Source organism: Acomys russatus, chromosome 13, assembly GCF_903995435.1.
Source record: "Acomys russatus chromosome 13, mAcoRus1.1, whole genome shotgun sequence".
NCBI classification, from domain to species: Eukaryota; Metazoa; Chordata; class Mammalia; order Rodentia; family Muridae; genus Acomys; species Acomys russatus.
Window position 1 is genome coordinate 45,748,796 of NC_067149.1, and position 17,117 is coordinate 45,765,912.

A 17,117-nucleotide genomic window follows, 5' to 3' on the forward strand; every position below is an offset into this window, starting at 1 on the left:
CATTACCCTCTACCTGAGTAGTGGATACACCTATCAAAACTGCTAATCCCGCCGGGTGGTGGCGGCACCTCCAGTTTGCTGGTACTTGAGGGGCTCTACACTACCTTCTGTGAATTGGGGTGATGGCAGATGTGGAGCCACACTCCTGTCTGCTAAAGGACTACCCACCAGAAACCTCCTAAGTTTCCTTAAAATCCTGAAATTCTAGGGTTTTTTTAAACTTTGTCTAAAGAGTATCAGGAATACTTAGTTGACAAAAAAAAAAAAAAAAAAAAAAAAAAAAAAAGAGTTATTTTATTTGAAAACTAGAAATTTAAAAGTGGTTAAAGAAATAAAAAGTGAACTGGGATGTGATGCAGCAATTAAAGGTATTCACTATCAAGTGTAATGAGCAGAACTGGGCTCCCAGACACCCACATCAATGCTGGAGGGCGCGCAGCCCACCTGCAAGTCCAGCCTTAGGAGGTGGAAGCAGGATCTGCAGAGCAAGCCAGCTTGCAGGACCAGACATATGGGCAAGATGTGTGGGTTAGTTCAGAGCCCACGCCTCACTGAATATTGCTGAGGAACAACCAAGGACAACGCCTCCCATCAACCTAAAGCCATCCAGATACATCCCATACCTAAACCCATGCTCGCTCGCACGCGCTCTGCCTCTCCCCCGCCTCTCTCTTGCTTGCTCACTTTGTCTCTCTAGGAAATCTGTAAGTTGGAAAACCAATTTAAAATATCCTGTAGGACAGAGGACTGACAGCGTGCTTGTCTAGCATACAGAGCCCTGGGTCCGACCCCAGTATGGCACAAATCTGGGCATGGTGGTTCATGCCTGTAACCCCAGCACTAGGCAGACGGAGGCAGGAAGATCAGAAGTTGAAGGACAACCTTGACTACGTGACAAGTTTGAGGCCACTCTAGACTATATGAGACCTCATTTCAAACAAAATAATATAAAAAGCTCTGTAAATGGATCCAAATATAATATAAGGCAGTCTGCACACTATTCCTTCTTCTGGTCAAACACTCCCTCTCCAGGATCTGCCTGGTTTGGGGGGGTCTGTGCTCCTACAGCCATAGCTGGGTCAGATCTGCCCTAAGATCTTTGAAGGCTGATACTGTCGAAATGATCAGTGCAAACTCTGGGACTCTGGCTGCTTGTCAAGAAGACTTTAAATCAAAGTTAACACAACTGAGCTGACTTTCTAAATTGACCTGACCTCGATTTTGATCCCAGTGCAGGCCCCTGTCAATCTTTGCAGAGAGCAGCAGACTGGATTTGGAGATTGTAGAAATGGCTCAGCAGTCGAGAGCACAGGATCCTCTTCCAAAGGCCCCGGGTTTGGTTTCTATCACCCACATGGGCAGCTCACAACCACCGGTAACTCTAGGTCCAAGGAATCTGATCCCCTCTTCTGGTCTGCATGGGCACCAAGTATACATATGGGCACAGACCTCCATACAGACAAAATACTCATAAACAAAATAATATATATTTTTAAATATGCCTTTAAAAAAAAGACTGACAGTCAAATCAGGGACCAATTAATTATGGGATCACAGGCTAATTAGTTAACCTTTCTGAGTGATGGCTGCCGAATCAGTAGGAAGGAAAGCAGGTAGGTAGGTAGGTAGGTAGGTTTATACTAGCAGATGCTTTGCAAAGCTCTTATGGCCACTATAAGAAATAACAAACGTTAGTCATACGACACAATATAGTTGTCTACCTCAGAGCAGAACACTAACAAATCCTAGTCTCCTTCCGCTGTTCTCTAAGCAGCTAACAGCTGTTTTAACCATGTTATCCACTCCTACCCACCTGGTTAAAGAGCCATCTTCAGAACCGTTATCCACTGTCAAAGTAAAATACAAAGTGCACGTTAAGTCAACAACAGAACAATGTAAGACAGTAAGATGTTATTATTGCTGCTAATGGCTTGTCTTTGGTACCACACCTAGTGGCCATCCTAGAACAAATAGCAATACTACTACTGATATGTAACTAGTCCATCAAGAATGCTTGTCTCCCCTTCTTTGTGTTCATCAAAACCAGGAAAGAATAGAATTTATAAAAATCTGCTACCTAGCTGGGCGTGGTGGCACATGCCTTTAATCCTAGCACTCAGGGTGGCTGCCGCGGGTGGGTGGGAGTTGGGAAGAGAGAAACAGGTGGTGCCCAGAGAATATTTAGAGCAGTGAAATATTCTGGTTAGGATACTACAGTAAATACAAATCATATACGGCCTAAAGCCACATGACGCACAAAACAGAGTGAAGCGTCATGTAAGCTAGACACAGGAGTAACAGTGATATGTCAAGTGTAGGGTTAATCATTTTACTCTTTGTTTGTTTATTTGTTTGATTTTGGTTTTTCGAGACAGGGTTTCTCTGTGTACCCTTGGCTGTCCTGGAACCCGCTTTGTAGACCAGGCTGGCCTGAAACTCAAGAGATCCACCTGCCTCTGCTGAGATTAGAGGCATGTGCCACCACCACGCGGCAGGATTAGCAGTTTTGACAGGTGTATCCACTACTCAGGTAGAGGGTAATGACAATGTAAGAGGCTGTGCATGTTTGGGAGTCACAGGCACATGGGACTGCTCCTTCCTGTTAATTTCGCTGTGAACCTAAAATTTCCCTAAATGCTAAAGTTATTAGGAGGTAGGGCCTAGACCCCACGATAGAACATCTACCTAGAACATCTGCCTAGCATACATGAGGCCCCAGGTTCCATTCCCACCACGCGCGTGCGCGCGCGCGCACACACAGAGAGAGAGAGTCAGCACATATGGGACACACACACACACACACACACACACACACACACACACACACAGAGAGAGAGAGAAAGAGAGAGAGAGAGAGAGAGAGAGAGAGAGAGAGAGAGAGAGAGAGAGAGAGAGAGAGAAGAAGAAGAAGAAGAAGAAGAAGAAGAAGAAGAAGAAGAAGAAGAAGAAGAAGAAGAAGAAGAAGAAAAAGAAGACATAATAGTAATTGAAAAAATATTTAGTAAGCCTACTACTAAAAGGCTAAAGAAGGCCAGGCATGGTGGCACACACCTTTAATGCCTGCACTTGGGAGGCAGAGGCAGGCTGTTTGCTGTGAGTTCGAGGCCAGCCTGGTCTACAAAGTGAGGCTAGGACAGCCACGGCTACACAGAGAAACCCTGTCTTGAAAAACCGAAGGGGAGAAAAAGGCTAAAGGAACAATATGGAATTCTCTCCTAAACTCTGAAAATACACAGAACAATTCTAATTCTATACCCAGGGAAGAAACTGATAAATTACCTACTTGTAGTTGCAATACTTTATTAGTAACTCAACAACTAAATATAATCTATTTACTGTAAAATCCATTCTTATGCTAAATGTAATTTGCTGTAATGTGGATGTAATAACTGAAAAATCATTTTCCTAATGGATTTCAGGATTAAATTAAATGATCCCCCTCCCAGAATACTGTTTCAGACTGTAAATTTCCTTTAATTAATTTAAGTAATCCTTGCTTCTAGACTGAGAAATAAAAGAGTACAAATGCCACTTACACAATGATTTGTGTTTTCTATTGCTCTTCGGGTATGGAAACTTTCTTGCCCTTACACTGTTTCCCAGGGAAGGCCCAGAAAGTGCTTCATGAGGAATCTTACCTGGATTGCTACTTTCAGATTTTTTTAGTCTCTTTCCATCATATTCAAATAAATGTCTGTTGCTATGTTTAAAAAAAAAAAAAAAAAAGACAAGAATTACTATTTTATTTCTGATAAGTAAAAAAAATTACTAAATATATCACTTAATTCATAACAGGATTACAGACAAAATCAGAGCTAATATGAGGACCATATCCCACTGATTCACACGTGCATGTCTTCAAGCCCTCGGGTGTGTGTTTAATGAAGGAAAAGCGCAGGTGAGAGGTGAGAGGGGGATGAACCGGAAGAGCTGGACAGGATGGAAAGTGTCGTCAGCGCGGAGCCCGGCACTGCAGGCAACGCTTCACTCTAGGACAGCCCGTTTCTCTTAGGCTGAATGCTTCTGCTCAAAAAATTAAGGTTTGAGTATTTTGGTTACAAGGTCCTGTGTAGATCCACAGAGGAGATATGAACACATGCTAAGCGAGGCGGGAGTTCCAAACAGAATGTACAGGAGTGTGTTCACAGGCTCTAACCGTGCTGCGGCGGTCACTAAGCGCTGAGGCTTACCTTACCTTGACATCAGCACTTGGATTCTCTGTGGCTACTTGAGCCAACTCAGCTACACAGTAGTGTGAGACTGAATGTATTGGTAAACGCCTCATCGAACTAGGTGACTGCCACTGTGGCTGAACTAACCAATCACCCCAAAGGCCGAAAACAAAGACTACCACTTGGCTTGGGCACTACCACTTGCCTCTCTAATCCAACTCTGAACCAATAGTGTTTTCCTTAAATAACGCTTAACTTCTACACTTACCTCTAACTGCTGCGGAAACCAAATTGCTTTATGTGGTTGGTCATGAGGACCTGGGTCCTGAAGGAGTCATTGACTTAGACATGTCTGCTGAAAAGCCTCCTTATTGATCCACATTTTAAATACTTTGACAAGCTAAGGCAGATCCCAGGAGCTGGCTCCTGGTTTATCACTCTCTCTCCACGGTACTCCTTTAAAACAGGCTCTTCACCAAACCAGAAGTGCTTTTTGCTGCTTTGCCAAACCTTTCAGCTAGGCAGGCTGGCCAGCAAGCCCCCAGCACCTGCCTGTCTCTGCCCCCTCAGGATTCCAGACACTACAGCCTCGCCTGGCTATTTATACAGGCTACAAAGTCTAAGATGGCCCCCTTGCACAGCAAGCACTCGCACCCACTGAGCCATCTCCTCAATCCCAGAGTACTTACCCTCTTTTTCACAGGAAGCCAGGCATTAAGTTTGGTAATATGTGAATCTAAAACTGTCTCTTGTCCCATTACTATCCACCAATGTCTTATTTTCACTAAAGAAAACGATTATTGGGCTGGAGAGATGACTCAGAGGTTGAGAGCACTGACTGCCCCTCCAGAGGTCCTGAGTTCAATTCCCAGCAACCACACAGTGGCTCATGACCATCTATAAGGTGATCTGATGCCCTCTTCTGACCTGCAGGTGTACATGCAGGCAGAGCACTGTATACATAATAATAAATAAATATTTTTTAAAAAAGATTGTTTAAAAAAAAGAAAAAGATTATCCATTTAAGGTTATCCTTTTCCCTCCGCTCAAGTTAATTTAAAAAATACATTAGATTATCAGAAACAAAACAGGAAAAATTGAAGAGCATTTAATAATGACTTGGCACCTTAACATCAACATTCTTCACAAAAGTAATTTAAAACAAAAGAGTGGGAAGACAGGGTGATGTGCAACTTCTACCTACACTCAATACAGTCTGTTAAAAGGAAACACATAAGGAAGGTTTAATATGTTTTTAAAAATTAAGAATTAAATGTTGTGTAAAAAAGCAAACTAAGTGTTTATAGAACTAAAATGAAACTGGCATAAGATCATAGACCACGTTACAAATATCATGCATTAGTAAAAAGGAATATGAACCCAGCTACAGGTTGTACCGCCCAGTCTGAATAACTGCTCATCTACCTAACTAATGCAGGTGCTGATGCTTTTCAACATATCTATCTCAACAATTAGGTTAATCTTCTTCTTCTTAGTTTGTATTTTGGAGTAGTTTTTCACACTCTCTAACACCAGGTTTTGCTTGTTTGCTTAGTGTGTGTGGTGTATAGTGTATGTGTACATGTGTAGGTGTGCACATGCAGAGGCCAGAGGAGGATGCTAGGTGTCTTCCTGTCACGCTCCACTTTTAGTCTTGTGACAAGGTCTCTCACTGAATCTAAAATTCCTCCAATGCACTTGGCAAACAAGCTCCTGGGTCTGGCTTCTCTTCACTTCCTATCACCTGGGTTACAGGCGCTCGCAGCCACGCCTGCCTTTCACATGAGCGTTAGGGATCTGAACTCACAGCAAGCACTCTTACCCACAAAGTCTGACAAACAAACTACTATACCTTCCAAACTGCTCAACTGCGTGAATACTTGCTTTCTTCTTTACTAAAAATTCCACAATGTGCTGTTTATTTTCCTTTACAGCAAGTAACATAGGTGTGAGGTCATCCTGTAAGACATCAGAAGCAATCGACAATTCACAAATTACTGACTTGGCAACTGAGCTACACTTTGGGATTATTGAGTGCAATAACCCCAGACAAGCATCTCTTGAAGGCAGGCGATGCTAACTTTTGTTTCAGTAGGTCTAACAGAACTAAAATTGTTAACATCTTAATTGAATTACTGAACAAAATTACCATCTTCAAAGAAGCTTCTTTTTTTCTTTTCTTTTCTTTTTTTTTGGTTTTTCGAGACAGGGTTTCTCTGTGTAGCCTTGGCCATCCTGGACTCACTTTGTAGACCAGGCTGGCCTCGAACTCACAGCGATCCGCCTGCCTCTGCCTCCGGAGTGCTGGGATTAAAGGCGTGCACCACCACGCCCGGCTCAAAGAAGCTTCTTAATGTAAACACCAAAAGGCACTGACTTTTCCAGAAGTGCCATTCCCCAGCAGAGGCCACGATCATACCCATTTAATAAACTGATGGGCCTAGTAGAAAGGAAACCTCCAACTGTACGCAATCTTTACTTGAAAATACCTTTTTGTGGTCAACATTAAATGAAGGAGTAAGTTTTGGGGAAAGGGGCTCATCTGCTTTACACGCCTGTGGCCGTTCCCTCCGGGCTGTATGAATGCACTGTTTCTCCTCTATTTATGGTGCCAGGATGCCACGATCCAGAGTCAGACACTCCTGTGTCAAGTGAGGCACTAAGGATGCGGGCACTGAATTAAAAGGCACAGGCGCCCTGGACAGGCGTTGCTTCTTGGTAAATGGTCTGTGGGTTTTCTCTTTACTATGAAGGAATGCTGTTTCTGCTGGAAAGCGCAGGGGGAGGGAGGTTATTTTTGCTAATGAAGATGCTGGATGCCTGTTCATGTCTGTTGTTTTTCACTTGTTTCTAGTCTGGCATCATTTTAGCTGAGACTCAGGTGTTTTGGGTTTTCTTTTTTTAAGCTCAGGCAAAACATAAATCATCAATACAAATGAGATGCTCAAAATCCAGTGGGATAGACAAAGGTGCTGAGACAAACACTAATGGCAAGGATAATCCAGTCAATGAAATTATAATAACAACAAAAATCACAAATGTAAAAAAAAGAAGCATCCAAAAACAAGAGGCAGCAAGGACATGATGAGAGTAGACCCGCCCCATGACAAATAATAGTCAAGACGCCAAAACACAAAGAAAACAAACAATATAAAAAGTTGTACGGTAAAACCACCAACTGACTCAAAAGTAATCTTACAGCCAGGAGAGCTGTATGCATTATCAGGAACAACATATTTCAAGCCCCGAAAGTAAGTAACCGCCAATTCCTCGGCTCTACCCAGCAAAGCTATCCCTTACGACTGACTGAGAAGTAAGAATGCTTCACGACTGCACACACTAAGGCGATTCACGACAAGCAAGCCACCACTGCAAAACACCCTTACAGGAGGCTAGCGAGATGACTCAGTGGGTAAAACAAGTACTTGCGGTGCAAGCCTGATGACCTGATCCCACAGTGAAGAGAAAGTGGACTCCCAAATGCCATGAGAGGCACAGAGGAGAGCTATCACGTCCAAAACGATAGAACAGCAAACCCATAAAATTAAGAGACGATAAGTAAAAGAGTGAACAGAAAAGCTAACAAAATTACGGTGGACCTACATACAAAGGTCAGATTGTGATACCGTAACAGTGGCTGTCTTCAATAGCCTACCCTCATCTTTAGAAATGAAAATTAGAGAAAGAAACATCAACGTTAAACTATGCCACAGATCAAATGCACTTAAGTGATCTCCACAGACTATTTCCTACGACAGATACAGAATATGCATTCTTCTCCACAGCCCATGCACGCTGCTCTAAAGCATACCACATTCTTGACCACAAATCAAGCATAACATATAAAAAAGAACCAAAAGAATTTCTTGTATTACCATAGTAAAATAAAACTAGAAATAAAAAGCAAAGAAAGTACACAAATATCTGGAGATTGGAAAACCAGGGAGAAAATTTTAAGTTCCTAGAATCAAATGAAAAAGAAAGCACGGCTCACCGTTAGGATACACTGAAGGAGGTTCTAAGAGGAACATTTTATAGCTTTAAGTGCTTATGTTAAAAAAGAAAAATCAGAGCTCTCAGATAAATAACCCAATGATGCACTTGACAGTCTTAGAAAAACAAGAACTATCTAAACGCAGAAGCAGCAAAAGACAAGGAATAAGAGGTGTGGGTCCCTGGAACAGGAGTGGTGGATGCTGGGAACCATCGTGTGGGGGCTGGGAACCACCGTGTGGGGGCTGGGAACCACCGTGTGGGGGCTGGGAACCACCATGTGGGGGCTGGGAACCACCATGTGGGGGCTGGGAACCGAACTCTGGTCCTTTGTAAGGCAACAAGTGCTCTTAACCACCGAACCATCTCTTCAGCCCCTAAAACATCTTATTTTTCTAAAAGGGTGAAAAGGAAAAAAAATGTAAATACACTTGGGTGGAGGCAAGTAAAGAGATGGGTCAGCAGGTTAAAGGTCCTTACTGTTAAGCCTGTCAACCCAAATTTAACTCTGAGACCCATATGGTAGGAGAAGCAACTCCCTAAAGTTGTCCCCTGATCTCCACGTGACTCCTGTGGTACAAACACACCTCCTACCCATACAAATACACAAATAATTGTAATAAAAAGAAAATAAGGCAATGGTTTAATCAGTGAGTTTCTGATACTGATGTATGGTTTATTTTATTTTATTTTTTTATCACAGTGAAAGTATCTTTAAGAGGTAATTATATTCAAACTTAAGAGCCTACCAACGGATTAAAACCTTGATAAGATCCAGAGTCCTCATAATCTGAGCATTTCTGCAAATATTCTTACAAAAATACAAAGAAGTGTGTCTTCTCTCTTTTTTTTCTTTCTTTCTTTCTTTTTTTTTTTTTCCCCCAAGACTGGGTCTCTCTGTGTTAGCCTTGGCTGTCCTGAACTCACTTTGTAGACCAGGCTAGCCTCAAACTCACAGCAATCCACCTGCCTCTGCCTCCCGAGGGCTGGGATTAAAGGCCTGCGCCACCACACCCGGAAAGAAGTGTGTCTTCTCAATCCAACCATAGTGACGAGGATGACTGCTACAATATGTCACTGTTAAATGTGCTTTGGTTACTTTGGAGAGAGAGGTGTTCTATACCTTGTTTTTGGCCTCTATGTTTGCACCGTGTGCCAGCAGTTTGGCTGCTAGGGATGTGTTCTCACCGAGGACAGCATAGTGCAGGGCGGTGTTGCCACTGCTGTCCATCACATTTGGGTTGGCCCCGTGCTCCAGCAGGACACCCACACACTCTTCCTCCTGGCACTGTACAGCCTGTTGTCACGGCATCAAGAAACAGAGCATCAGTTTAGGAATTCAAAATCAACACATTTTAGATTTTGCTTATTATTGTATTTAAACGAAATCGCTTCCTTTTTGCCCCAAGTATTTAAATCAAATGCATCTCAGTTTGAATTGCTGGTTGCTGGTACCTTGATGAGAGCTGTGCTGTTCTCGCTGTCACGGGCGTCTATCTCACATTTTCTCTCTACTAAGAGAGTCACCACTTCTGGGTGGCCATAAGCACAGGCAAGGTGTAGAGCAGTCCTGTGAAAATGAGATCACTTTTCAGTAAATTGCAGAGAGCCATTTAAAACTATATTTCATATGATAAAAACACTGAACAGGATGTAACGTCTCTTCTTTCAAAACAAATGTTTTTCTTCTGGCAATAGTATATTTTTGAAAATACAACTGCGTGTGTGTGTGTGTGTGTGTGTGTGTGTGTGTGTGTGTGTGTGTGTGTGTGTGTGTGTGTGTGTGTGTGACTGCAGATGAAGCCCTGAGACTCACGGCAAGCAAACAATTACTGAACTACATTCCTAGCCTAGGGCAGCCAATTTGTAAAAAAATATAGCCTTTGGATTCAGCTTGACTTGGGTATCAACACTACTTTAAGCCTGTTGTTTATCAGTCAGCACTTAGCGTTTCTCTGGACTAAGGCATTTGCCACAAAAGCTGCCTGAGTAACCTCTTTAAATCCCATGTTAAAAGGAGAACTGAGCCAGGTGTGGTAGCATATGCCTTTAATCCCAGCACTTGAGAGGCACAGGCTGGCAGATCTCTGTGAGTTCGAGGCCGGCCTGGTCTACGGAGCAAGTCCAAGACTACAAGAGAAATCCTGCCTTGAAAAACCAAAAAAGGAAGAGGAGGAGGAAGAAGAGGAAGAAAAAGAGAACTGACTCTAGAAACTTGTTATCTGACCTCCATACACACATGCCATGCTGTGTGTACACACACACACACACACACACACACACACACACACACACACACATACACCATAATAATAACAAATTAAATAAAACTTCAAAATAGTAGTCATCTCATGGGATGCCATTGTGATGCTTAAATGAGAGTCTGTACAAAGTATTTAAAGTGCTTTCAACTCACCGGTGGGGTGGCGCACGCCTTTAATCCCAGCAGAGGCAGAAGCAGGCGGATAGCTGTGAGTTGGAGGCCAGCCTGGTCTACAAAGTGAGTCTTGGACAGCCAAGGCTATACAGAGAAACCCTGCATTGAAAAACAAAAAAACAAAACAAAACAAAATGCTTTCAACTCAAGTAGTATAATAATAGTTATTATTTTACAAAGACAACATTGTAATCAAGTAAAGAAATACAACGATACCTACTTAGACAAAATGTCTAAGGAATAGTGTATTCCAGTAAGTTTGGCATATTCCTCACATTTTAATATCTTTGACATTAGAATGTCACTTATATTCAATGTGCTTTACAACTATAAATGATAGTGATTAAATCTTTTTTACACATAAAAGATCACCACATAAGTTATGCCTTACAATAAGTGAAATATGATTGAATATATACATACATATGTGTGCATATGTGTACTGTGTTTGTGTGTGTGGTACATATGTTTGCATGCAGTTCAAGTCATACAGGCAGCATTCACATTTTAAAAGCATATGAGAGGCTCAGTAGTTAAAAGCTCTTGTTAATTTCCCAGAAGACCTCAGTTTAGTTCCCGGGTATACAACACCTGCCTCTGCAGGTACCAGTATACAAGGGTGTGTGTGTGTGTGTGTGTGTGTGTGTGTGTGTGTGTGTGTGTGTGTGTGTGTGATGACAGTGATTCCTTGAGGGTGACAGGCCAGCACTGAAGAAGAAAAAAAAAATTTTGTTGCTTCCCATTTCTCTGTGTGATACAGGCAGATACCATCTTGAGTGAAGACAGAGTATTTGAGAATGCGCTACTCTGGCTAAGTGAAAACAAGAAGCAATTACAACTCAGGGAGCCTGGGGACCTGAAGCCACAGGGTGGGAGAGGTTTGCGCATGACACACTGGCGAGTGTAGGCAGCAGTGAGCAAGGGCTGTGAAGGGCAGAAGCTGGTGGCCCTGGTTCCCTGTGCACAGCATACTGAGACTGACAATTGACTTTTGGCAGACTTCAGTTCAATTCAATACCAGCTAAAATGGGATTGGTGTTGTTTTGGTGAGTTTGGTGAGTTTGGTGGTCCTTACTGAGTGGTACTTGGGACTGAGCCCTCAAGAGAAGGCTGCTCACCAAGACTCCCAAACAAAACTAGAAGAGGCATATTATCACAACAGATGCACAAATTGCAAGCTAAAAACACAGGCAATATGAAGAAAAAAGGCACTGACTACTTTACAAGTTTACCAAACCAAGAAACTCAGTGGTTGAAACGTGAGGAAGAAGCAGGCATGGTGGTGTATACCTTTAATCCCAGCACTCTGGGAGGTGGAGGCATGTGAGTTCAAAGCCAGCCTGGTGTACAAAGTGAGTCCAGGACAGCCAAGGTTACAGAGAAACCCTGTCTCAGAAAACAAAAACAAAACAACAACAACAACAAACAAAAACAAAAACAAAAAAATAAGGAAAGAAATGCCAGGAAGAGAACTCAAAAGTCTAGTTTCTTAAATGAAGAATGATCTTAATAATGATTCAAATGAGCAGATAAATGAAATAAGTCAATTCAGGAGCTGAAAAAAAAAATCCAACAATATGGATAATAAATTATGCAAAGATGTTGAAACAAATTCAGCAAATTAATACAACACATAGCGGAAAGTTATCACCAATGGACTACATCACACAGAAGAGTGTCAGAGACTGACAACATGGTCAAAGAAACACTTCTTTATTGGTACTGAAAACATGGCCACAGCTTTCATTAACGCTGGGACATAATTAAATCTAAATATACACAGAAGAAGGAGCTAAGATACAAACTAAAAGTCAAAGGTCAATGACATTATAGCTACAAATTCCCCAAATTTAAGGAAAGATATGGACATCCAAGTACGTGAAGCATTTCAAGCCGCAAATATCTCTAACATGAAAAGACTCTCTCCAGCCCACACTAAAGACAAATGGCAAGCCTACAGATCAAAGGACATTAAAAGCTGCAAGAGAGGGCTGGAGAGATGGCTGAGAGGTTAAGAGCACTGTCTTGTTCTTCCAAAGGTCCTGGGTTCAATTCCCAGCAACCACATGGTGGCTCACAACCATCTATAATGAGATCTGGTGCGCTCTCTTGGTGTACAGGTGCACATGCAGGTAGAATACTAAATAAATAGATCTAAAATTTAAAAAGCAGCTGCAAGTGAATCTCCTAAGAATAACAACAGGCTTCTTAGCAGAAACCCTAAAAGGCAGGAAAATGTGGCACCATATATCCCAAGCCATTAAAGCAAATAACTTCAAGAAGGAAGAAGGTTTGCTCTATCCAGCAAAGCTAAAGGCTTTTAAAATCAAAGGGAGAAATCAGGAGCTTCCAAGATAAGCACAAACTAAAGTCATTCAGGACCATTAGGACAGCAGGACAGAGATGCTTAAAAGACATCACATGCAAAGAGGGAAGAAAGACAGCCATAACACAAAGGCTCAGTTACAAATAAATTCATGACAGGAACAGATAAACAGATGAGAATTGGGGTGGAAGGAACTAACAATCCACCAGCAAACTCCTGTACTACAAATACAAAAGAACAAACTATATTTGACTCAATCAAGGAGGCGGGTAGGGGAGAACACGGAAACCAGTAAGTCCCCATAATAACACTAAATATAATCTTATTGGTTGGCTTAAAAAGCAACTGTTTGTCTAAAGCAAAATATGTCTTACTGATAAAGCTGTACAAACTAAGGGATGGGAGCACACACACATACTAAGAAAGTAGAAGTCTCCCCATCCATGCCCCCGCCACATACACACCACATACACACCACACACACACACACACACACACACAAACAACACAAATCAACATAAAAATCAGTAACATTTGGCTGTCCCAGAGGTAGAAGGTAAGTCGCTATTTCTGAAGACATCACGCACTTCACACACAGGGCCCAGAGGCCTCTGAGCTCGAACTGACCTGAAGACCTCCCCCCTGATGACTATCTTTCATGGCCCCAGAAGGCACAGCGCAAGCTTCCAAAGGGAAGCAACCAGCAGTGCTACCCAGCTATGAGGCTGTGAACCCCAACAACAGCCAGGTAACGCAGCAGTGGCACGCACACCTTGATGGTAACCAACAGCCCACTAACTGAACTTAAGGCCTAGACAACAGGAGGGAAAGCATGTCTGGTACTGGAAACCTAGTCCACCAGCCAGGGCTAATGAAGTCATGGACCCTGGAGGAGACCCCACAACCACCACTTTACTAAGCCAGCACAATCCCCGCATGCATACTAAATATCTGTCCTTACACCCACAGATGAGTGCAGTCCTCATCCCTCAGGGAGACTTACTTCTCTTTGCAACGGAAATCCACAAGCAATCATGCAGAGTGTGGAGCACAACAATGGACACATCTCAAAAAACAAACAAACAAACAAACAAACCATTGCACCTAACACTCAGGGATCATCGCATAAGAGGTGTGTCAAGAGTTTAAGAGCCAAAGGAACAGGGAGTTTGCTGGGAGATTGTGTCCCCTAGAAATACCAGAAGCTGCACCCATAGTCTCACCAATACAACTGGCCAAAGTGAACCAGACAAGGACACCACCAATGGACGTGCCAAAGTGGATGTGGAAACGCCATGAGGTCTCTGCCCTACACAAAGAACTATAGGCAAATAAAGAAAGCTGGAAGTGGGAGAGGGGAGTCTTCCCCAAGGATGATCACACTAACTGGTATCCAGTACCAAATGGTCAGCCCTGAAAACACGGATCTGTCTGACATTATACAGACTGAACAGGTTATACTTAGAAATACATATGTAAATATGCATGTAACAATTAGTGGGGGGAAACGGCCATGGATTTGAAATAGAACAAGAAGGGTATGTGGGAGTGCTTGGAGTGAAGAGAGGAGGAAATGATACAGTTATATTCAACCATCCTCCCAAATCATTCTTTACTCTGTTATCACATTTTATAATATATTATGGCAAACTCTATTTGTGTATATGTATAATCAATCAAACTGACCTCTCCTGACTTAATGTACCACCTTTCCGTATTAATCCATATCACCTTCAGTGGTCTTGTATTCCATCTTATGGATGCATTGCAATTTATTTATAAAATCATTCCTGGTCTCCTTAATACACTGCTTTTTTTTTTCTTTCCTTTTCTTTTCTCTCTTTCTTTTTTTTTTTAAGTTTCTCAAGACAGGATTTCTCTGTGTAGCCTTGGCTGCCCTGGAACTTGATCTGTAGACCAGGCTAGCCTTGAACTCATAGAGACAGGCCTGCCTCTGCCTCCCAGGTGCTGGGAGTAAAGGCGTGCACCACCATCACTCACCTTACACTGTCTCATTATTTCCTAACCCTATGTTAGAGGTAGAAACCTGTTTAAAGTGTGGTAGACTATTTACTACAAATGTGTCTACTGGAACGCCCTAAGCAACGCAAGCTTCAGCAACACCACTGTTCTCATCCTCAGCGTCCCTGAAAGGTGGCATTTCACTTTTCTCTTCAGCTACTTTCTGCTCCTACTACAGACACAAAATATGTTTTCTAATGTCCACAGATTACTTGCGAATCTACAAAAAGAAACAACAAACGCTTTATGAATTAAATTAAGAGTTCGGGAACAGATCCAGCTCAGTCCCAGAGGGCTTGCCTAGCGTATGCAAGGCTGTGTGTTTCATCCTCAGCAACAATATATGAATGGCTAAATAGAAAAAATAAAATTGAGTTCAGAGTTCAAGTTTTTCCTCATTGACTTAAAAGAATTCTCTATAAGATGAAGATGGTTTTCACGTGATGTTCATATTTATGTATTGTGAATAATTTGCAAGTATACAGTCACTTTATCCTCAGATTCTGTTTGGTCGGGTCTTGAGAATGCTTCATTTTAGGGCTTTTAAAATGCCAGGCACGGTGGCACAGGCCTGTATTCCCAACACTCAGGAGGCAGAGGCAGGCGAATCTCTGTGAATTCGAGGCCAGTCAGGTCTACAAAGTGAGTCCAGGACAGCCAAGGCTACACAGAGAATTTGTCTTGAAAAAAAAATCAAAACCAACCAAACAAACAAAAACAAACAAAACCCTCTCAATGGTAGGATATATATATACTGAGCATATACCACAAACCTGCACTTCAGTCACCAACGCACACACACAGATACATACTCAGGCAGACACAGACACACACAGTGGTTTTGCAGTAATTCTCAGTCTTGTTTTGTTTTGGTACTTTTTTCTCATTATGTTTTAAAAAATTATGTTCTATCAGGAATTTACTTTAGTGATATAAAAATGTGGCTAGTTGTCTCCAAACAAATTAACAAGCATTTCATTCATAAATATCATCTTTCCTACTAAAAGGGGTGTTAGCAGAATCAATTTCCAAATTCTTACGTAAATTTGGGTAAGCCTCGCTTTTCTATTCTGCTCTACTCACCGCTATGTCTCTTTGGGTGCTAGTTAGTGAATGACTGATCTGTGAAAACTACTAGTAAGTTTTGGTACTTTAGAAAGGTGTCTGTTGATGTTGTTTTGGATTTTTCTAGTGTTTCACAAAATCAAAAGCAGCATGAGAAAGTCAAAACTGTTAAAACGCGGATATTCTTCTTTGGTTTATGTAAAACTGATAGAGGGTTTTATGTTGCTGTCTTTGCTGCTCATAAAGATCCTGGCTCTAGACCCCACCAAGGTTTAGGCATTCATGAGCAAGCTTCCTTGGTGAAAGCGGGACTCTGGCCTTGACCTTCTGTCCCCAAGCCAGGCAGGCTCTCTCAGCAGACACGTCCCGCCCGAGGGCCCTAGTTATTACCTGTCCTTTTTGTCTCTATCGTTCACGCCACTTTTCCCAAGGATAAGGATGTGCTGCACTTTGGCTACATCGCCCATGCTTGCAGCCTTGTGGATCTTGCCCATATCCTTGTCGTGAATGTGGTACCTGGGCATGTGGGAGCCACTGGCACTCTCACGCCCAAAGCCGACGCAGTTGCTCCGCGGGCGGGCGGAGGGGCCTAAGGGCGATGGGCCCTTACTCCTGAAGCCAAATATCTTCTTCATGGCAGAGGGTACGCCCCTCACAGGCACCTTCTCCTCCGCGTGACGTCGGCTAGCTTCTACAACGCTGCCCTAGCACTTACTGAAAGGCCAGCCTAGTCTCACAGAACCCCGACGGGAAGGACGCAGCATGGTTCCGAAGGTTTTTAAAGCGCTGTAATCACCAAGCAAAGCTGCAAACCAGCAACCCGCGCCTTCCAGTCCCCGCGCATGCTCACACAGGCGGCGGCGAACGGTGCCCAGCGCGCCTGCGCACGACTAGGCTCCGCCCCCCCGCCCCCCTTCTGCTGTTCAGAGGTCATAGTTCGGCAAACCGGTTCTCTACCCTGGGGCTTTAGGCAGAAGTCGGCAGTAAGTTTTGCAAACACTGGCTATTCTTTCCTAAACACTTGTAGTTGCTCAGACTACATTGAGTTGTTTGTGCACACTCATCCTTGGGTCAGAGGAAGGCTTTGGCCTCGTCCAGCTGG

The 17,117-nt window shown here is 42.9% G+C and overlaps 1 protein-coding gene across 1 annotated transcript in view; it reads right to left on the reverse strand.

The window, feature by feature from the left end:
• The window catches only part of LOC127197354 (ankyrin repeat domain-containing protein 26-like), a 77,506-nt gene extending 60,651 nt beyond the window's left edge, over positions 1-16,855 (reverse strand). Inside the window, exons 1-6 of the mRNA XM_051155220.1 lie at positions 16,406-16,855; positions 9,621-9,735; positions 9,289-9,462; positions 6,025-6,131; positions 3,639-3,700; positions 1,814-1,847 (exon numbers count right to left, since the gene is read on the reverse strand). Coding sequence (XP_051011177.1) covers positions 1,814-1,847; positions 3,639-3,700; positions 6,025-6,131; positions 9,289-9,462; positions 9,621-9,735; positions 16,406-16,650 — 737 coding nt within the window. The 5' untranslated portion in view covers positions 16,651-16,855. The remainder of the gene's footprint in view (positions 1-1,813; positions 1,848-3,638; positions 3,701-6,024; positions 6,132-9,288; positions 9,463-9,620; positions 9,736-16,405) is intronic.
• Between the last annotated feature and the right edge of the window lie 262 nt (positions 16,856-17,117).